At 57.2% G+C, this 20,383-nt stretch overlaps 6 protein-coding genes across 6 annotated transcripts; 3 read left to right on the top strand and 3 right to left on the bottom strand.

Annotated features, from left to right (window-relative positions):
- Window positions 1-113: 113 nt before the first annotated feature.
- Window positions 114-2,490, top strand: H310_05105 (hypothetical protein). The gene is made up of 12 exons (XM_008869733.1): window positions 114-292; window positions 350-717; window positions 798-976; window positions 1,044-1,124; window positions 1,181-1,256; window positions 1,305-1,402; window positions 1,477-1,531; window positions 1,587-1,662; window positions 1,707-1,867; window positions 1,915-2,064; window positions 2,109-2,164; window positions 2,212-2,490. Exons 1-12 carry the CDS (start codon window positions 135-137, stop codon window positions 2,380-2,382), a joined length of 1,629 nt encoding a protein of 542 aa, XP_008867955.1. The 5' UTR covers window positions 114-134; the 3' UTR covers window positions 2,383-2,490.
- Window positions 2,491-3,032: 542 nt separating this feature from the next.
- Window positions 3,033-5,946, bottom strand: H310_05104 (TKL protein kinase). Its single transcript, XM_008869732.1, has 3 exons — window positions 5,179-5,946; window positions 3,834-5,131; window positions 3,033-3,789 (listed from the first exon to the last, which is right to left on the bottom strand). The coding sequence occupies exons 1-3, from the start codon at window positions 5,885-5,887 to the stop codon at window positions 3,064-3,066; spliced, it is 2,733 nt and encodes a 910-aa protein (XP_008867954.1). The 5' UTR covers window positions 5,888-5,946; the 3' UTR covers window positions 3,033-3,063.
- Window positions 5,947-6,272: 326 nt separating this feature from the next.
- H310_05103 (serine/threonine protein kinase) lies at window positions 6,273-9,076 on the bottom strand. The gene has a single exon (XM_008869731.1). It carries the CDS (start codon window positions 9,014-9,016, stop codon window positions 6,365-6,367), a length of 2,652 nt encoding a protein of 883 aa, XP_008867953.1. The 5' UTR covers window positions 9,017-9,076; the 3' UTR covers window positions 6,273-6,364.
- A 1,669-nt stretch (window positions 9,077-10,745) lies between these two features.
- On the top strand, window positions 10,746-13,261 carry H310_05102 (hypothetical protein; the record flags this gene model as incomplete). The annotated part of the gene is made up of 1 exon (XM_008869730.1): window positions 10,746-13,261. The coding sequence occupies one exon, from the start codon at window positions 10,746-10,748 to the stop codon at window positions 13,236-13,238; it is 2,493 nt and encodes an 830-aa protein (XP_008867952.1). The 3' UTR covers window positions 13,239-13,261.
- A 1,305-nt stretch (window positions 13,262-14,566) lies between these two features.
- H310_05101 (hypothetical protein) lies at window positions 14,567-15,154 on the top strand. The gene has a single exon (XM_008869729.1). The coding sequence runs from the start codon at window positions 14,649-14,651 to the stop codon at window positions 15,117-15,119; it is 471 nt and encodes a 156-aa protein (XP_008867951.1). The 5' UTR covers window positions 14,567-14,648; the 3' UTR covers window positions 15,120-15,154.
- Window positions 15,155-16,781: 1,627 nt separating this feature from the next.
- Window positions 16,782-20,352, bottom strand: H310_05100 (hypothetical protein). The gene is made up of 4 exons (XM_008869728.1): window positions 18,816-20,352; window positions 18,298-18,750; window positions 17,445-18,148; window positions 16,782-17,381 (listed from the first exon to the last, which is right to left on the bottom strand). The coding sequence occupies exons 1-4, from the start codon at window positions 20,250-20,252 to the stop codon at window positions 16,934-16,936; spliced, it is 3,042 nt and encodes a 1,013-aa protein (XP_008867950.1). The 5' UTR covers window positions 20,253-20,352; the 3' UTR covers window positions 16,782-16,933.
- Between the last annotated feature and the right edge of the window lie 31 nt (window positions 20,353-20,383).

The following is a 20,383-nucleotide window of genomic DNA, read 5'->3' as shown; positions in this document are numbered from 1 at the left end:
CCCCACGCCTCGTGACATTTATTTTCCAGGTCACTGGAACGTCACCTTCATTTCCAGCCAATGACGTGTGAGACGGACCATGCCATGACGTTGTCGCATGTTGGGATCATCCACTTTGAGTCAAGTGGAAGGGGATGTTGCCGTTGCTAGTTGCTGCGGTCGCGGTGGCCTCGGGGGCTACCCTGGCGCCGTCGACACGTGCCCGCATTGTCGCTCGTGACGAGATGCTTGGGGCCGCATGTGTATCCCAATCGGACTGTGGGTATCTGCCTGGCCTCGCTTGCGTTCGATCGTAAGGGTCACTTCCATCGTGATGCCACGATCCAGGAGTCCTCACGTCTTGCTGTAGGACGTGTACCCCATGTGCACAAGACGCAGACTGTGGCACATCCCCGACGGACCAGTCGAAGCGTTGCGTGGTCGACTGGGCTACAACGACCATTGCGGTCGATGGGAGATCCTTCCGCCCCAACTCGGTGTGCATGGAGAAGAACTTGTTCGATCCGTTCACGGCCCACGACGCTCTCGCGTCACTGCTTGCATTCTTGTGCACGGCTCTCGGGTCGGCCGCAGGGACTGGCGGCGGCGGTCTCCTCGTCCCCATGTTCATTTTGGCATTTGGGCTTGGGCCCAAGCATGCAGTGCCCATGTCCAAGGCCACGATCTTTGGCGGCGCCGTTGCCACGCTCTCGGTCAACTTGTTCAAGAAACATCCATGTAGGTTGGCTGTCGCAGCCATCGTGGCGCCGTACCACGTGCCCTCTGACTTGGATGGACGTGACGGGAAAGAGCTGTAGACCGCAGCCACCGCCCGCTTATCGACTACACGCTGTCGGCCATGATGGAACCTCCGACGCTGATCGGCACGATTTTCGGCGTCATGGGCAATACAACGTTTCCGTCGTGGCTCATCCTGCTGCTCCTACTCGTGCTGCTCTCGTTCATGGCGGTGCGCACCCTACAAAAAGTGCAAAAGGTGGGGCTGCCACGCATTTACTTTCCCCACGGCAAACACGACTAATTTGTGGATGCTTGCGCCGTAGATCGACGAGCAGGAGGCCAAGAGTCAGGGAGAAATCGTTGGGTTGCTTCCTGCGTCCGTGCAAGATCCCGCGGGCATTGCGGTGCGCCACCCATGACTTGTGGCCCGCGTGAGAGAGCAGTGGCGTGCATCTTGTAGAAACTCGCGCGCATCCAACGCTTGGACTTTGAAGATTTTGAAACTCTCCCGCCAGTCGTCGTGCCAGCCGACATGGGTGCGCTCTTTACTGCACCCTTGTGACCTGACGGTGCGATGTGTGTAGACAAAGCAGCGTACTATCGACAGATTCAAGCACACCTGGAACTCGAGGAAAGCCGGGTATTTCCGTGGTCGTATGTCCTGCCCCTCGTTGTGTGCTGGGTACGCCACGGGCAAGAGCCGTGCACAGCTGTGTCTCATTGAGGAACATGCAAACGCTGAACGTGGCTTACTAGCTCATCATCTTCGTGCAATCGTTGTTTCGCGGCGGCCACGGGACCCCCAGCATCGGTAAGCCATCGCCCACCATGCATTCCGAACAACTCTCCACTGGAATGGATTCTAGTCGGAGTTCGTTGCGGGTCGACCTCGTACTGGCTCTGGACGATTGTACCGCTGCTTGGACTCGCCTGCATCACTTGGTACATAGTCGGGCCATGTGCAGTGGACAAACGCATGGATCTAGGTGGATGGGCCGACGATTGCGCGTTCGCAACCAACTTCGCGTGCTCACGGGTGCCGACTTTGCTGTTGGCGACGTGCATTGGACCAAAAAGACGGCGCATGTGGTCTTCCCAATGTCCTGCGTTGTCGCGGGGGTGGCGTCCGGCTTGCTTGGCATTGGAGGTAATTACATCAGCCCCCCCCCACTCGAGGATCACGGCCGTGAGTAGGCGGGATGGTCCAGAACCCAGTCATGCTCGAATACGGGCTCCTCCCGGCCATTTCGTCCGCGTCCGCTTCGTTCATGATTCTGTTCACGTCGTCCGCAACGACTCTCCAGTTTGCTGTGGCGGGCCAGTTCCCTGGCCAACTGCAGTATGGTACGACGCTGGTGCAATCGAAACAAGTCTGAGGCCATGGCTAGATTACATCGCGTGGTACGCACTCATGGGGTTCCTGGGGGCATACTTTGGGCAGAATGTAAGGGATGTCTTTGGTCACGTGGGTGGCTGAAGGACGGTGGCTAGTGCGTCGGCATCGTCGTGAAAAAGTACAAGCGCAGCTCGATTCTCGTGTACGTCCTTGCGTTCACGATCGCGGCGTCGGCGATCGCGATGGGAATATCGGGGTACGAATTGGTCATCCACGATTTTTCCAAGGGCGTCCACTTGGGCTTCACGGGGGTGTGCGGTCCTTAGCCTTGACCTACCGTCCACATTTGTCTTTGTCGACGCTCACGTGGCTGGATGCTGCACGGGCCCGCCCACGTCGGTTAAACGACTTGAAACACAGATTTGTGTCGATCAAGTGGCTGCGGCAACGAAAGGCTCTCGGACTTCTCGACGCGATGGATGGATGGATGGGCTAGGAGATGAACGGCACGATGACTGTGCCAAGTGGATGGGATGGTCACCCGCAGACCTGCCACCGTCGCGCGATTTGGGTGGGCGAGCACCATGTTGGCACGCTATCCAAGTGGTGATGTCCTGGCCCTGATCGTGTGTTTCACGCTGCTGCCGTGACGTTGTCATGCCGCGATGACGTCGAGAAGCCACTGGAACAACTGCCTTGGATGGTGTCCCTGCGCCAGCGTGGCGGTGGTGGTCGGCACAACTACGACAACCTTCGTCCCGGCGACCTCGACCAAGGACTCCGATAGCACCCTTATTCGAACGACGTGCCCCTCTCTGTTCGATTGCAGTCACCTCTTCGAGTCATTCTCGACAAAAGGGCTGTGGAAAACGCTCCCCAACACAACCTAGCTCGGCGCTGTGGCGTTTTCGTGGCTGGGGTGTTTTGGCACGTGCACTGCTCAACCCTAGCTCCCTCCTCCAATCAACCCAAATGCTCCCTTGTACACGGCACACGTCATTAACTTATTACACGACATTAAACCGACCGAGTGCATGGACCAAGTCGACCATCGACACGCGCTTGGACGGGTCGTCTGCAAAGCATCCTTCTATGAGGCGCTGGTACTTGAGCGGGATGACAGCCACATCCTTGTTGCACTCGAGTCGATGGCCTTCGAGGACGAGGGCCGCGGCTTCGCGCGGTGCCAGCGACGCGAACGGCGTTTGCTCCGTAAACGTCTCCCACATTAGCACGCCAAACATGTACGCGTCCGACTGGTACGAAAACGCGTGGGGCGGTTGGAGCGATTCTGGGGCCATGTACCGCAGCGGGAACTCGCCTCGTTCGAAATGCGACCCCCCCATGGCGGCATCGACACGCCGACACAGCCCAAAGTCACACAGCTTGCCCCGACCTCGCGGGTCGATCAGCACATTTCGCGCTGCAACGTCGCGATGGACAAACCCGCCTTCGTGAACATTCAAGAGCCCGGCTGCAGCGTCGTACAAAATCGTTTCCTTCTGCGCCACGGACAACGACGACTTGGCAAAGGTGTCGGCAATGCTTCCGTACGGCAAGTACTCGGTGACGAGGGCCAGCGGCTTGGACTCGTCCGTGGCTGCCCCGACAAACGGCACGATATTGGGGTGGTGGCCAAACATGTTGAGGACGGCCGCTTCGTGCCGGAAGCTCTCGACAACGTCCGCCGACGGGCCGTCCACCGCGTCCCAGCGAAGCGTTTTGACTACAACCTGTCGACGTGTTAGGGCGTTCGGACGATGGAGGAGATACGGACCTCTTTTCCGCGATAAGTTGCGCGGACGGCGTCGCCATAGTGCCCAGACCCTACAAGTGCCCCGTCGTGGAGGGCCAGCTCGTCAAACGATATCTCGTGGAACGACGCTTCCAGTGGCTCCAACTCGCACGAGAGGGCAGCCACCACGTCGTCATCGTCGTCGTTCATGCGGGTCGCCGATACAAACAAGTATGCCCGGAGCATCATCACTTTGGCGCCGACGACAATCGTAGCTTGAAACATGGCTTGGCCGGCCGTGGCACTGGAAGGGCACCGCACTTGGTACTGGACGTTTGTGATATCGCCCTGCCAATCCAACGCTTTCGTCGGCTCGTCGACCAGGACGAATCCATCCGGTACTTGGAGTGTCACGTGGACAAGTGCGCCGCGACGCACCGGCAGCAGCACTTCCCGCGACAGCGCACTCGTCACGGCATGCTCCCGAACGTCGTCGCGTTGGTGCACCAAGAAGGCCCAAATGGCAAACTCAAACGTCGACATGGCGGCAACTATCGGCGGCGCGTACGCCTGAAAGTGCACTGCGTCCAAATGCGCCACCTGATCGTGGTCGGTCGGGTGGGCCGCCCCGATGGATCGAAACACGCCGTGGACAGACTCGATGGATGGCGACGCGCGTGGCGACAGGTCGCCGTACATGGCAGGGGCGCTTCCTCCGGCGGCCGTGGGCGACAGTTCGTGGTATTCCGTGTCAGGATCGAGCTGGGTCAACGCAGTCGGTCGCTTTTGTCGTGTCGGCATGTCGTGCATGACGTTGAGGTCGCCAAGATCGACGAGGCTGTCCTCGCAATCGTGTTGGATGCATTCAGCATCGACACTGTCGTCTGGATGACGCGCCGCAGCCTGTTGAGGACATGGTACACATGCAGCACTGACTGCACTTTCATACGGCTCGTCCACGAGGTGCGTTGCCGGCATCGCCCCGTGAAGCACTGCCGTAGCAGAGGGGGACGGGGCGCATTCGCTCGTTCTCAGCCGTGCCAGGGTTGCGCGTACCCGATTCTGTAGCGCGGTCAGTTGGGGGTCATCAAGTTTCGTGAAGGTGCCACGCAAATTTGTCAGCGTCGATTCGATCCAATCCAACAGAGTGGACGGCCAAGCGGGTGGCGAAACATGCTCATGAAAAAGCTCCAAGAGCTCGTCGATGAGCGCCAAACATTGCAAGGTGACTTCACGTGCTATCGCGTGCTCATGACCATTCTTGAGTTCAACGGCGACGACGGGCTCGAGTCCGTTCACCGTGTCGAGGAAAGATCGCAGTGTCGTGGATGTGGCAGAGTCTACAAAAGAGACCGACTCAGACAAACGGCGGAATGCATGGACGAACTTGTTCGAGACGAACGTCGATGGGCTTTCTCCACGAGCGGCGCGGCTTGGTCGTAATGCAAGTTGTAATTGACCGACGGAAACAGGAGCACGTTGCTCTGGACGCACCACCGAATGCACCACGGAATGAGCGCGTTTGCACATGCAATGCCAAGCGAAATGTACGCGCAACCATGGAGCAAGTACACCCAAGGCGGCGTCAACGTTGTCGAGTCCACCATGACGGGGTCCATGCTGTCTGTGGTTGTCGAGGGGGTATTGAAGAATTCCACAAAGTAGAACACCGATATGGCCCAAAACGCCGTCGGCACGATGGCCGTGCACGAACCCACGAGGCCGCGCCACAGATACAAGTACCCGAGTTGCGGCCATGGGTTGGCGACTTCGTCTTCGTCGCGTGGGACGTGCAACTCGTGGACAAGTCGCCGATCGTACCAGCATAAGTCATATGCGTCAAACTTGTACAGCGCCAGCCACGACCTTCGGTAGATGGATACGAGACCCTGGACGCGGTCGTGGAAGTCTCCCGTTCGTTGTATCCACGCGTGGACCCAAATCACCAACGCCCACGTCCCGATCAGGACCGACGCGATGAAATGCAGCACAAGTGTAGCACAGAAGCAAAGTGTGAGGAGAATGTAGCATGCCAGACGGAACATCGGCGGCGGCGCAGACGGCGCTGCCGACCTCGGCGCGTGCAGCCAAGCCATTCTTGTCGTCAGTCGGTCAACAAACTCATACCCTGTGTATTCGCTGTTTTAAAATATTACATAGTCAATACCAGTGTTATATTTCTGGTTTGGAAATTCCATGCCGAAGGACGTACATTCGAAGACGTTCATTCTCAATCATGTGTACGATTGATTGTGGCGGCGGCGACCGTGCGACGGAGGCCGGTGTCTGCCGGGCGTGCTCGGCGTGAGGTACTCTGGTGATGCGCTTCTGGCGTGGATACATTTCGCCTGCAAGCGACGTTTACCTGGTGTCCTTGGCGTGATATTCTCTAGTGATGAACTCTGGCCTTGAGAACGTTCGATGTCCAGCATGTGGTGCCTGCCGGTCGACACCCGGGTGCCAGAACACGTGCAAGCAGTGTGAGAGGTATAAATAATGCTTTCAAACACCCTAGCGACTAGATCGCAGAGAGGGGGTACGGCGTCATCCTGCAAACGAGCGCCGAATGCCCTTCATCTCAGGAACCGATGCACTTCGGACATGGTCGGACGTTTCGACGGGTCTTCCGCGAAACAGGACGCCATCAGCGCGTGGTACTTGTCAGGGATAACGCTACGACCGCCATGCGAAGACGGTAGATGAAGATCCAAACGACCGCCTTCCAACACATACGCCGCTGCGGCTGCGCCAGACAAGTCTGCAAACGGGCCGGTTTCGGCGAACGTTTCCCACATGAGCACGCCAAACGAAAACACATCCGACCCGTATGAGAACGTGTGCGGCGGGACGAGAGACTCTGGGGCCATGTACTTGAGCGGGCCAACTCCGCTTGCGACGTACGACCCGCCCACGACTGCATTCACGCGCCGACACAGGCCAAAATCGCAAATCTTGATACGGAACGCATCGTCGACGAGGCAATTCCGCGCGGCAATGTCACGATGGACGAACCCGCCTTCGTGGATGTTGAGCACGCCCGCCGAGGCGTCGCCGAGGAGGATTTCCTTTTGATGCACGCTCAATGGCGTCGTCGACAGGTGGCGTTCCAAACTTCCCTGCGGCAAAAACGCAGTCACGAGCGTCAGCGGGCGGGACGGATCCGTGGACGCGCCGACAAACGGCACGATGTTTGGGTGGTGGCCAAACATGTTGAGGACGGCGGCTTCGTGTCGAAATTCTTGAATCACATGGTCCGTCGAGCCACCGAGGTGGTCCTGCGCCTTCAGCGTCTTCACCACAACATTCTTGCCGTTGTATTCGGCGCGGTAGGCGTCGCCAAAGTGGCCCTCCCCGACGAGCTCCTTAAAATCGAGCAAGTCGTACGGGATCTCTTCAAATGTTTTCGGCAGCAGTTCCAGCTCGCACGTGAGCTCTTCCATCATGGCGTTGCTTGCTACGTCCACGTGCGCCGCGGTCACAAACACGTACGAGCGGAGTACCATGACATTGGCACCGACAACGACTGTGGCCTTGAACAGAACCTGCGCATGCCGATGCTCGATGCAGCGGACATTGTACTTGACGCTTGTCACGTCGCCCGTCCAAGTGAACGCCTTGATCGGGCCATCCTCGACGATGAATTCAGCAGGTACTTCGAGGTGGACATGGGCGATGGCCCCGCGCCGCAACGACATGAGCACTTCGCGCGACAACTGGCGGCTCCCGACGTCTTCCGACGTCGCTCGCTCGTGCATGTCTTGGCGCTGGTGGACGAGAAATGCCCAGATTGCAAACGGAAACGTCGAGTGGACGGACACCGAGGGTGGCGCGTAAGCCAACAAGTGCACCGAGTCCTGTTTGGACGGCGCAGAAGGGTCGGCGACGGTGCGAAAGACTTGCGTGAGAGGGTCGAATGGCCAAGGTGTCGGATGCAGCGGTGCCGTCGACGTGGGGGAAAGGTGGCCGTAGGCGGGCGCGACGACATCGGACGCGACGCTCGCATAGTTGGTCGGGGATGTCCACAGCGACGCCGACAAAGTCGTGTCGGGTGCACTGCGGTAGACGCTTGCTGCCGCTGGCGGCGTTTGCTCCCTTCCGTCTTGGTCAAAATCAAACGAATCGTATTCGAGCATGACGTTGGTTGGCACTTTCATTTTCCTGCGCATTTCGTGTGGCGCGATGCTGTCGAGGTCACGGTCGTCGTCGGCAGAGGCGGTGGCCGGAACTCTACTCCCCACCTCACCACTCACTTTGGTTTCGGGCGTGGTGCTGTTTTGAGGTCGATCCCTCGGCAACAAGGCGTACGATGACGATGGAGTGTCGAAGCTGCAACGACTCGTCGACCGTGCAGACGTATTCTGGGCGTCCACGTCTGTCGGCGTCGTCAGCGGCGCTGGCATGAGGCGCGTCGGCAAGCTGTCGCTGGAATCACGCGGGTGCGTTGCCGAATGGCGAGGAGGTTTCTTCGTCACACTGTCGTTGGAGCTCTCTCTTGACACGTACGTCAAGGACGCTTGTATGCTTTGAAGATGTGATAAGTCATTGCAGCTTGCGACGAACGGTGGCGGGGGCACGGGGATGCAGTACAGGTTGTGATCGACCCCATCCGTGGCCGACGCGAGTCGTGTGTAGCTGGTCGAGGGGTTTGCAGTGGGCCCCGGGTACAACAGCACGTCATGGTTGGCATGGGCATTCGCATCGGTCTCAACGTGATGAAAGAGCGGGACCAACGCGACGTGGCAGACCCAGTCGTGCACGTAGGCCATGGCAACCAGCACGACGACCCACCCGACTGCAACGCCAGCAAGAATTGCGGTGTTGTTTACTTGTGGGAATTCCCTGCAGAAGACAACGATCGGCACAACGTACAGCGTGAGTAAAATCGGTTTCCATGTCAAGAAGTATAGGGTCATGGCGACCGGACGGGCGTTCAGCGCGGCCACAGACAAGTTCTTGAGAACCACAGCCGCTTTCAAGTTGTACGCGTTGCGAATCTTCATATCTGTGAGCACGTGCTTGGAGCAAAAGGTATGCATCGTGGTCTTGACATTGTGCAAGTGGCCGTCGCGATGGCGACGCTGGGGGTAGCACAACAGCCGCAGGATGAACAGCGCAGCCATCACAAGCATGACGGCATGCTGCCACAGGGAGCACACGAACGTTGCCGCATGAAAACACACAAATCGAATGATCGACCGGTCGCCTCCGCACACAAAGTCTCGCATGAAAGCAGCGTCGTGCGGTCGGTCGGTCCGTCTTGCCTTGGGCACCACGCCAGGTACGAGAATGTGTAACGATGTTTATGACCAACTTTTTCTGGACAATTTCAGGCATGATTCTACCACATGGACGTGAATTCGTTCATATTAACCAGCTTTTGGCCAAATTCATATGCCCCAGTTGATGTCGTACGTCGTAGGCGCGTCGAGAGCATGCCGAGTCAATGTCTGTGCGTGCACGTCCTCGCACCGCTCCTTCCAGGGTGCGCACTAGAGACTTCACCACGCACGAGAGATCTTGCAAACTGAGGAGAGCAATGCCAGTGGTTGCTGGCTTGCCGAGGACAACGACCCCACGTCACGGGGCATTCACTTGAGCGTCGTGCAAAGATTCCTTCGACATCCAGTGCGCGGGCGTGAAGAAGGGCCGTGGGCATGGTCTCGTTGCTGGGATCCCATTGTCACGGACGAATCCTTTGGTTCTTGCTGCGCTGAGTAGTTGGGGAAGGGATACCATGGTTGCGATCACCGACGCCTGCTATTTTTACAACAAGGACAAGGGACTCCTAGAGGATGCGCGACACTTGGAAGGGGGCGTGCGATCCATCTGAACGATGTCGAGTTGACGTTGGAGGAAGTCAAAGTGTCGATATCGTTGCCGTGATGTGCTGTTTGAAGAGAGGGCTCAAAAAACAAGATTCACAGCGCAACATCGCGCACGGGTGAGATTCGATGGGTACGCAATGTCCTGCGGCGTCGTGGTTTTTGTATGGGATCGCGCTACAGACTGAATACGCACATGCAAACGCTGGACAGCCGTTGTCCTGCTTTTGCACGTTGCCAGTACCGTTTAGGACGGTGGGGTCAGCGAAATCCGTCGATATCCCTGCACTAGTCATCGTCACCGATCACGCAGACACCGCGACCTCATTGACAGTATGCTTTCGACATCGCGTTGCGACGAAACGTGCTATTTCAGACCTGGCACGATATCAACTTTGCACGATCCCATCGCATATATGATCGACAATCCTTGGGGGATCGCGTCGAGGACGTGGCGCTCAAGCAGGAATCGATCGTCTGCGAGCTTGCTATTACACGAGACCAAGGCGCGCCAACGTTTTGGTTCGTGCTAGAGCAGTCTCGGGTTCTGCTTTGGTCGACCAGCCTGATGGTTGCGATATTCACACATGTCAAATGTCGTACCTGACCATCCTGCACCGAATACAGTGGACAGGTTTCCCCATTTCAAGCCATCCAGCTCTACGGGGCACTCTATCCAAGGCTCCTCGTCGCAGCACAACTGCTTCCTTACGCGCCATGTTGGTGCTGCCGAGTTCGGCGAGCGAGCCCTGCGAATTTGGGATGCAAAATAGGAAGGGTGACGATCTTGTGGAGGGATATCTCCCCGAGATTCCCCTGCGTTTTGATTGGTCGGTTGGTGCTCGTGGCGTCAGGTTGGCTGAGGAGGTATCGATTTTTACAGGCAAACCTCTAAAACCCGATCTGGGGACTCAGGAGGGGTGACTTTGCTTATCCGGATATCCGATGGTCGGGGCACTTACCTTCATTTTTGTATGGTGGCCTCCCTTGCAGACTTCAACGTTATGTGATCCGTCCTCCATACAAAAACGCAGTGACCGAGATTCCACTTGACTGCCAAGATTCGCCGCGTGTGAGGTTTTTCGAATCCAGGCCAGTTGGTCGGGTCGGTACTCAGTCGTGAACTTGCGCGATGGCTGTGAAAACTACTCCCCGAGCCAACCATATTCCGAGCGCCCACAAAGCTGGTATCTCCGTCAAGACCGGCGGGTCCCTCGGCGCCAAGGCCCGCGCCTCGCGAAGCTGTTACTCGTACAAGCGCTACTACTTCGCGGCGGCGGCAGCCGTCGCGGTCCTCGCCATCTTCGACTGGATCCCAAAATCGTTCCCGACCACGAACGCTGTCCTTGCGCCGTTTTCGTTCTTCACGCTGCTCCCGATGGCAATTCAAGTCGTGGGGCTGACCCTGGTCTTTGCAATCACGGCGTTCTTTGCTACTTCTGGCCGACCATTCCTCTTGTTTGCCTGGAACTGCTTCATTCGCCCGTTCTTACACGCCAACCAGGCCAACGGTGTCGACTCGGATGACCACCAAGCACGCCTCGAACATTTCTATGAATCTCAAGCAGATATTTACGACGTCACGCGTCGCCGCCTCCTCCGCGGTCGGTCGACCATGCTCAAGTTATGCGCGGCGCAGCTGGCTCAATTCTATCCTCTACGTCAACCCACCATGTCCAGCGACTCGGAAGGCGAAGTGATGGCTCCTCTGTCCCCGCGGCACCCTCGTGGCGCGAACCGCCGGTTCGCCTGGATTGACATTGGCGGCGGCACCGGTGAAAACATTGAGCGCATGAACCAGTTCTTTCCGATTGCCAACTTTGACAAGGTCTACTTGGTGGACATCACTCCGTCGCTGTGCGAAGTCGCGCGCCTGCGGTTCGAGCGCTTGGGCTGGGACAACGTGACCGTGTTGTGCATGGATGCGACCAAGTTTACCGTGCCAGAGGAAGACGGCCAGGACATCGAGATCGCGCTCATCACGCTCAGCTACTCGTTGAGCATGATGGAATCGTTCTACGGGATGGTGGACTCGCTCACCAACATCTTGTGCCCGACCGGAATCCTCGGCGTGTGTGACTTTTACGTGTCGCCGAAACGATCCGCCGACTCGACGCGCCAGTTGAGCTGGATCATGCGTTGGTTCTGGCAGATCTGGTTCGACTTGGACAATATTTACTTGCACCCGTCTCGCCGCGAATACCTCGAGTACCGCTTCAACACGATCAAGGCGCTGAACGGCCGCAACCACTTTATTCGTCCCATCGTGCAGATCCCATACTACGTTTGGCTCGGCGCGCAGAAGAACGAGGTCGTGCCGTCGACGGCATTTGGCCTTGACGACGCTGGCCAAGACCGCGTCGAGACAGAATCGAACGCGAGCAACTCGGACGGCGCGAGCGAAGACGCTGAAGTGATGGCTGTCGAAGGCATCGTGACGTACAAGCACGTGCACGGCAGTGGCCAAAAGTGGCGCCAACCGTTCGATGTCAAGCTCATCCCGCGCTTCAACACGTATATTTACTGCTTTGCGTGGGAAGACCCGCGCGTGGACTTGGAATTCTTGAACTTGACGCGCGACGATCGCATGATGGTCATCACGTCTGGCGGATGCAACGCACTCGAGTACGCGTGCCGAGTCGGCCCTGCCCGCATCCATTGCGTCGACTTGAACCCGTGCCAGAACAACATGCTCGAGCTGAAGTTGGCCGGGCTGGCGTCGATGGCTTATAACGACTTCTGGAAGCTGTTTGGGAAGGGTTACATCGCCGGATTCAACCACCTCCTCGACACCCACTTGAGTCCGTTCCTGTCGCCGCATGCGTACCATTTCTGGAAGCAAAACGCGACCTTTTCCAACCTGTTTGAGACCGGGTGCTCCGGTCTCGCCGTCCGCGTGTTCAAATTCGTGGTGGCTGCCCGGGGCCTCAAGAAACAAGTCCGCGCGCTATGCGAAGCCAAGGATTTGGAAACACAGTGGCAGGTCTGGACAACGGAGCTGCGTCCGCACATTTTGAGCCGATGGCTGATCGCGCTCCTAAACAACGATCACTTTTTGTGGGGCGCCCTCGGCGTCCCGCCTGCCCAGATGCAAATGCTGCTGGAAGAAGGATCCGCCCAAAGCTATGTGGAAAACACCATCGATCCGGTCATGCGCCACTCGCTCCTCCGCACAGACAACTACTTCTACTACTCGTGCCTCATGTGCTGTTACAGCCAGCTGAACGCGCCGTCGTACTTGAAACAAGAGGGTTTCAACGTGCTGCAGGCCGACCCAACCCGCCTCGATGCGATCAAAATTCACACCGCCACAATCGTCGAGGTCCTCCACCGCGAAATCCCTGACGACGACCTGACCCGCGTCATCCTGATGGACCATCTCGACTGGTTCTCGGAGGAAGATGCGGAAGCTGAGATCCGCGCCGTGGCGCAAAAGATGAAGCTCGGGGGCCGCGCCTACTGGCGGTCTGCCGGCAAGTACCCGTGGTACAACACCCTGTTTGAAAAGTGTGGCTTTCGGGTGTACCCGTGCCAGATCCGCGACGGCGACAACTTGTTCATCGATCGAGTCAACATGTATGCGAGTTTCTGGGCCGGCGAAAAGGTCGACCTGCCTGTAATGTAATAGCTGAAAACGCCCCCTGACCATGTATGCCTAAGGACCGTCGTCGCCCCGATGAACGACGGCTGCCAGGGCCAGTGACGCGCTCGCTGGCCTAGCGAAGACGATCCCAGAGAGTTGCGACAAGTGGCGCGAGCTTCTTGAAGTGCACCAACGAGAATACCTGCATGAAGCGTCCAACTCATCGTTCCAAGTGGGTTGTCTTGGGCCAAGGGGTGAGCAGCTCGCTCGATTTGCAGTCCAGACATGATGCGAAAACCTACCAACGTCCGATACTTGGCCGACGGACACAGGCAGGCTGTGAAAGTTCTGGGTTGGCGCCAAAGTTGAAAGTAGAGGTGTCGAGTCGGCCCTTGTGGGATGCGGAATGACCTGTCGTCGACATGGTGGACCTTTTCATATTTGCATCCTCTTGGACAGTAGGCTTGCCGCAGAGGCTGCCCGCGGTCGAGAAAAGAGGTGCGCTGGGTGGCGCCAGGCACGTTTGCACGTACATCCGACTTCCACAGCAACGTGCCCAGACGTGGTTCCTCTTCTGCACCTATCTACCAAGCTACGGTATTGCATGTGGACACTGTTGCGCGCCCACATCATGGAGCAAGCGTACGTCATACCCAACGTCATGTGCTTGTACGTTTTCCAGTAAACGTTGGACCAAGATGCACGCTGCCTCTTTGTACCGAAACCAAGCCGTGGCGGGGGTGGGTGGCGTGCATGGCGCAGCGCGTAGACAAGCCGGAAAATGGTTCGAGAGTTGTCTCGCCGATCACAGTTGACGATGATGCTCCAAGCCGTCGCTGGCTTCCGTGCGTAATGGCTTTGCACGAATCTCCACCATCCATGTGTGCACCATGCCGCCGCTTGGTCGCGCCCTGCGTCACGCGTCGGGCGGTGGATGCGTTACCCTTGGCCGAACTGTCACCATTGCGACATGCCCATGATACCAACATCTTGGAATATGTGGAAATCCGTCTGCGTAGGGTGTGGTCGAGACAACGACGGTTGGAGTGATGGTCGATGTCGGAGTGTACGTCCTCGAATCGAAGCTTCAACGTGCACACGTCGTGGAATCCCAGACCATACTGTATACACTTGGACCACATTGCGACGTGGGGTGCACAGCAGTCCCGCGTCGAACCTCACTCCCAACGGCGACAACCCACGCGACGGGCGCGTGGTGCGTGCTTTGCATGCAGCGGTCGGTGTGTTGTATGCAAACGGCGAGTCGGCGCGTTGGACACGCGGTCGTTGCCCCCAGGTATGCGCTGTGCCATGTATCCGCCATGTAGTTCGATGAGAAGGATTTCCTCAGAGTCAGTGGTGTTCGTCAAGTACTTTCGATGCAAGAGGTGGTTGGCCCAGTTGTTGTCGGATCTGTTGTTCGCTGTGTCATTTTTCAACGTGCCATCGATCATGCACCCGAAAGCCCAACTCAGCTACATTCTCCACGACCACCATGCCGCCGACACCGACGCAAACGCTGCGTCGAGTGCAGACAAGGCCGCCTCGTCCGGCGAGTCGCCCTCTACCACCGACCTATGCATGGACAAGCTGCGCCTGACGAGTCCACAGCAATCGCCGACGACGACGTCGTCGTCCCCCACGCGACACCAAAAGAGCTCAGCAGTCAAACTCATGTACAACCGTGTGCGCCAACGTGGCGTCCGGCAACGGGAAAAGATTGAGCGACAGCGCCTTCGCCTCCAAGTTGAGACGCTCCAAGCGCAACTTCGACACCTCCAGGCCAAGAAACGAGAAAGCTGCGCAGAAAGCCGAAGGATGCGATTCCACGGCCTCCAGCGATGGCCGGGCGTCGCGGCAGGAAGCGCGTCGCTGCACTCGACAACCCATTACCATCACGATGGGCGTGGGGACGTCATGTAACAACAACGTATTTGTCTTTGAAACACTTTTGCAAACACATATCTCGGCCGGGTGTGGTAGATGGTTCCATGTCGTTTTATCAGTCGCGTCGACGACGAGAGCGATAGGAACGAAATTCAGGTCTAGAAAGGAAGGCATGGACAGATTTTCAGTGGCACCAATCGATCGTGTGGCTGAGAGAAAGAGGCGCTGCATGCTGTCATGGTCAGCTAGATCTGTATGTGAGCATGAACTCGGTAGCCTGTCCGAGAATCGGGTGCAGTATGCGTGGGTTGCGTCGTGCTCCACAACTCGCAATGCGCGACCCATCCATCCATATCTTGTTGAAGTGCACAGTCGGCTGCGGCAGGCACTTGATGGAAAGTCGAGATGGTGTGGCGACATCGTAATCGCAGTAGCACGGGCTTGCTCTGCCGTCGGAGTCGGGTCGTCCACCTCCCGTGCCCCCTTTGTCGCCCACGCAAGAAGCAAGACTAAAGTAGACGTGTCAGTTTGGCCAACAAACGGGGGGGCATCCCACGTACCCGGGAACGTGATCGAGCGCAACGTTGCCCGGTCGCCTCGCGTTGGAAATCGTGTCGTTCTGGCTGCTGACGTGCCACGGTATATTACTCTGGTATGTACAGTTGACCGTGCCTCCCCTTCGGACAACTCATCTCGTTGTCGCATTGCGTCAATGGTCTGTCTTAACGTTGCTCGAGTGTGGACCAGGGACACGGTCGGGAGCCAGGACGCCAGACAAGGGCGCATTCCGCAGCATCCTTCGTTCTGGTTTGCCCCCCCTCTACATCAGGAATTCCATCGCACACTGAGGAGCAGAAGAGGATTAGTAGGGCTGGTCGTGAGCACGTTGCGATGCCCGTAGATCCACTTCGCTCGTGACAGCGGCGCAAGCAACATGCATGCTGATCGCTCCGCGTGTTACTATGTCGACCCGTAGCACCAGATCGTTCAAATTAATGCAAGGGATAAGATATTGCACGATGAAGCATCATGCATTCGTTTATTGGCCTGCATTGAATCAAGTTCAAACATCCATTCCTCTGTCTATAGGTCAGGATATCGGTCAAAATATTGTTCCTGGACCCATGAGAAATTCCCTCGCAACAGAAATGTCCTGGGTACGTTATTTTGAACGATCCGGTGCACCGTCCAGGAAGCACGTAAGCAGTTGTACATGACCTCGACCGCGAGTGTGGATATTTTGACCGTTGCGACATCCCAGAACCAACCTGACCTCGATCAATTGCATGGAGAGTCACAGTGCAATTGGTTGATGTGGTGCGATATCCCTGAGCTAAAATGACCGAAACTGTCACTTGCGGACAGGTGACGAAAATCGGCCGAGCAACGCGGAGACTGCGGAAACACATGATGCTCCACGTCACGCAGAAACGCGAGCAACGTGCTGGCAAGGTTGCGGCCACCCAAACGAAGAACTCGGCTGAATGTGTCCCTGGGCACATCCGACGTCATGAGTGGGTGAACTGACTCCTGTGATACGCCCGCGACCCCTCACGAACACAGGTCGATCCTCAACCGTACACCGCGACCACTACCACCTTTTCCGGCGCAATTGCTTTGCACCGTCGTGCAGCACATCGCACCCCGTGGGTGTTTAGCCACTGCTACCGCTAGACAAATGCACACTTGACGTGCGAATTCGAGTACTAATGCCACGACATTGCCATAACGTTACTCTGCGAACGGCGACGTGTCCGAGGTGCGAAACCTTGAACACGTTGGGCAGACAGAGACCTCTCGCAGTCATCAACCAGGCCGACGAGACGCAAAAACGGCGTTTACAGCTCGATCTACGATGACGATGGAGCAACGAGGGTGTAGACAAGCTTCAGAGGCAGTGCCTTGGTCGTTGTGAGTCTGGCTTGTACGGGCTGGAACATCTCGAGCGTGACTGTTGTCCCCGATTTCAATGTCAACTTGAGGCTTGGCTCGACGTCGTTGAAACGGTACCGGGTTGCAACGTCTAGCGCGTTCAAGCGCTGTTCAAAGCCAAACTCGATGAGCACGAGGGTAAAGCTCCTCGATCCGATCCCCACGACAACGCCCGTCGTGTCCAGTTCGCCCTTGTGTTGGACGTATCTGGTCAGGAACACGAGGTCGCAGAGCTTCTGCGCTTTCTTCGACCGCGCCTTTTGCACATTGCATTGGGTCACGACAGATCGGGCAACACACACGGCGGCCGTCGATCCTGTCGTAAGCGACGCTTCGAGCAACCGATGGACGAGGACGTCCGCATACCTACACCATCAAAATCAACATGCCATTCGCGAAAATATCCCACAGGCTTCCAAGCACTGATACCGTCGAATGGGGGATGTGAAGTGCGTGTAGTACGGCACATTCAGCGCGAAATGCCGATGGTGCTCGGCCAAGGCGTCATCCACGACGACATACTCTGCCGTCGCCATCGGTTTGATCAACATGTGGCGTACAGTCTGCAGCACGATCGACCCACGTTCCAGTTCGAGCTGCTCCAGGAACGGCGTCAAGAGTTGCGTGCTGAGGTCAACATGCACGTTTAGCTTTTCGAGTGTGGCCAAGGCGTTGCTCCATTTTTCACGGTCGGGGGCCGCGTGATTTCGAAGTAGGACGGGCGGGCCATGCTGCAGCAAGTGCTGCGCGACCAAGTAGTTGGCCAGGAGCATGTACTCTTCCACGAGATGGTTGCTTTCGCGGATGGGGTACTCGGTCATCGCGACGGGGTTCCCGTTATCGTCCAACTCAAAACTCAACTTGGGTTGATGCAGTTGCACCGTGCCGGTCGCAAACCGCTGGCGTCGACGAGCACGGGCAATCTCGCCAAGTTGCCGGATACATGTGGCGATCGTGGTTTTGGAATGGCCACCCGTCGGCTCACGCCGCCACGCAGCCTCGTCGATACGTTCGTCCAAAATGGTTTGGGCAGTGCCATAATCCAGTTGGCAGCAAGACCGAATGATGGTTTTCCCAAACCAAATCGGCGCGTCCCGCACCAACGATCCATCCTTGTGCATGTGCCACAACACCTACCGATTTTCCCCTTGAGAACTGGAGGCGCCATGTCCACACAATAGCACATTGACAAGGCGTTTGACGGCCATTCGATACACAAATGTGCATGGAATGTCGCCACCCACCCAATTCAAGCGATCCAGTGACGGACATTCAAACGTACGGTGAACGCGAGCCGATCGACAGATGCGTTCAGCGAGCACAAGTGTTCGCACAGCACCCGAGGCAGCATCGGCAGGACCTGGTTGACTAAGTACACGCTCGTACAACGTGCCTGCGCTTCCACGTCCAAAGGACTGCCTGGCTGAATGAAATGGGACACGTCAGCAATGTGTACGCCAATTTCAAACGTGTCGTTGTCGAGAGCGCGGATCGACATAGCGTCGTCGAGATCGCGGGCGGTCGACGGGTCGATGGAAAAGATCGTCCAGTCGCGGAGGTCTCGTCGTCGAGCGAGTTCTTCGTCAGGAATATGCCAGTCCGTGGCACTCGGCAGGGAATCGACAATTTCGGACGAAAAGGGCTCCATGTGGCGTAACAACGAGTTGGTCTTGAGCAACGAGAGAATGTCCGAGTCGACGCTTGCGCCTTGGCCCAACACTTCGACGAATTGCCCCTAAACCACGTCACGTTAACACTTCCCGCAACCTCCACAATCCGCCTAAACACGGCAAATGGTACCGTGGGAGACTTGTACCCCACTGCCCAGTCGCGCAACTTGACCAAGCACAGCATGGACGCCGCAAACGTTTCCGGGTTTCGACGGTATTCCTTTGGCATTTCAGACGCTCGGATGCGAATCCCTCGAGGAAGCCGGTCGTCAAACGCGTCAAACAATGCGGCCTCCTTGGCGACACGGACTACACCGACGTACGCTTCGTCGACGCGTTCCAAGATGTGGACCACTTTGGCGGTGGGCTGGACTTTCGAGCCAACGAGGCGTGCTTGCACGGCATCGATATGGTGTTGCAGCAACTTGACACCGCCCTCGGACGACGCGGCCACATCGACTTCATGGCTCGCAGCTGGTGACGCTCGAACTTTTGGGTTCCACAGCGCTTCCAAGGCGTCGACGAATTGGTCTGGATTCGACGAGCAGGAACGCCCGGAAGAAGCGGTCACTCGACTCATCTTGTTGATTCGCCATTTCGCTTGAGGAAGCACCTGCAACACGACCGTGTCTCCATCAACGGCGCGGTTCTGATGGGAGGCTCCATCGATGAAGAGATCGCGGTCGAGACCGGGAATCGTCACGTACGCTTCGTGCTTGTTTAGCTTGTTCACGCGGAGTGTGCCCGCGAGCAGGGAGCAGTCTTGAAGACCAGCCATCGCGTCGTCATAGAATAAATGGGGTTCGTAGTGGGCATTGTTCTTCGTCACCACTTGGCCGTTGCCGGGAATTATTCGCAAGGACGTCGCGCTCAAAGGATCAGCCGTGCTCCTGCCTTGTCGTGCGTAAGACGCTACCGCAGGTGGCGATGGGCTCGTCGATTCCTTTCGTCTGTTGGGTTTGGACATGGTGGGCGGGGTTGAAGCCTGACGGACCGTTGAGTCTGATGTTGTACCCGCGGAGTCCGTTGAAGACGGCGAAGACGACGCAATCTGGTCTTGTTTCTTCTGTTTTGGATGATTCGCTCTTGAAATCTTTCCTGGACTTGGCGCCGGAGGTACAACAGCACTGGCATGCTTGATGGCTTTTGTGATCGTCACGGAAGTGGTGAAATCTGCAGTAGGCACCTCGTTGTGGTGGGCCCGGATTTGGTCTCGCTGCCGTGTTGTGCCGTTCGCGCGCGCGGGTATGTTTCGTAGCTTGATCTCCATTCCGTTGCCGTTTGAACGGTCTGTCGACGCCAACGAGTCGGTAGGAGGGCTGCTTGTGGCAATGGCCATTGTAGTCTTTGCAATCTCCTCGTTCACCTTGGACTGCTTCTTTGCGGTGTGTATTGAAGTCGCAGCTGGCACGCGCGGTGGAGGACCTTCACTGAGGTTGTCCTTTTGTCCCGATGAAGGTCGCTCTAATCCTTGATCTCCCTGTGCGTTCTTCTGTCGTCGCGTCTGTATCTTCTTCGGCTTTCTCTCCGTCACCGTGTCCTCGCTGCCTCGTCTTGCATCCTCCATAGCTGTGCCCTACCTTCTCGCCCGTCCCTGGCGTGCTGTTCTGGCGCGTTCACTTGGAGAATTATCCGACGAGCTCTAGATTTGCACTCTTGACGACTTCCACGAAATAGAAAAAAATCATTTTTCTACTA

The sequence above is a fragment of the Aphanomyces invadans genome (genome assembly GCF_000520115.1).
Source record: "Aphanomyces invadans strain NJM9701 unplaced genomic scaffold supercont1.8, whole genome shotgun sequence".
Lineage (NCBI taxonomy): Eukaryota > Oomycota > Saprolegniomycetes > Saprolegniales > Verrucalvaceae > Aphanomyces > Aphanomyces invadans.
This window is presented reverse-complemented; position numbering and strand designations above follow the sequence as displayed.

Bases quoted from the DNA above. Each gene is read 5' to 3' on its own strand.
- H310_05101 (XM_008869729.1), top strand. From the start codon at position 14,649: ATGCACCCGAAAGCCCAACTCAGCTACATTCTCCACGACCACCATGCC.
- H310_05100 (XM_008869728.1), bottom strand. From the start codon at position 20,252: ATGGAGGATGCAAGACGAGGCAGCGAGGACACGGTGACGGAGAGAAAG. The intron at 18,149-18,297 runs GTACGTTTGAAT...GAAAATCGGTAG, and splicing joins TCGATCGGCTCGCGTTCACC to GTGTTGTGGCACATGCACAA. The intron at 17,382-17,444 runs GTATCAGTGCTT...TTGATGGTGTAG, and splicing joins TTCACATCCCCCATTCGACG to GTATGCGGACGTCCTCGTCC.
- H310_05105 (XM_008869733.1), top strand. From the start codon at position 135: ATGTTGCCGTTGCTAGTTGCTGCGGTCGCGGTGGCCTCGGGGGCTACC. The intron at 293-349 runs GTAAGGGTCACT...GTCTTGCTGTAG, and splicing joins GGCCTCGCTTGCGTTCGATC to GACGTGTACCCCATGTGCAC. The intron at 977-1,043 runs GTGGGGCTGCCA...CTTGCGCCGTAG, and splicing joins CCCTACAAAAAGTGCAAAAG to ATCGACGAGCAGGAGGCCAA.
- H310_05103 (XM_008869731.1), bottom strand. From the start codon at position 9,016: ATGCGAGACTTTGTGTGCGGAGGCGACCGGTCGATCATTCGATTTGTG.
- H310_05104 (XM_008869732.1), bottom strand. From the start codon at position 5,887: ATGGCTTGGCTGCACGCGCCGAGGTCGGCAGCGCCGTCTGCGCCGCCG. The intron at 5,132-5,178 runs GTTCGTCCATGC...TCTCTTTTGTAG, and splicing joins TCGACGTTCGTCTCGAACAA to ACTCTGCCACATCCACGACA. The intron at 3,790-3,833 runs GTCCGTATCTCC...ACACGTCGACAG, and splicing joins CAACTTATCGCGGAAAAGAG to GTTGTAGTCAAAACGCTTCG.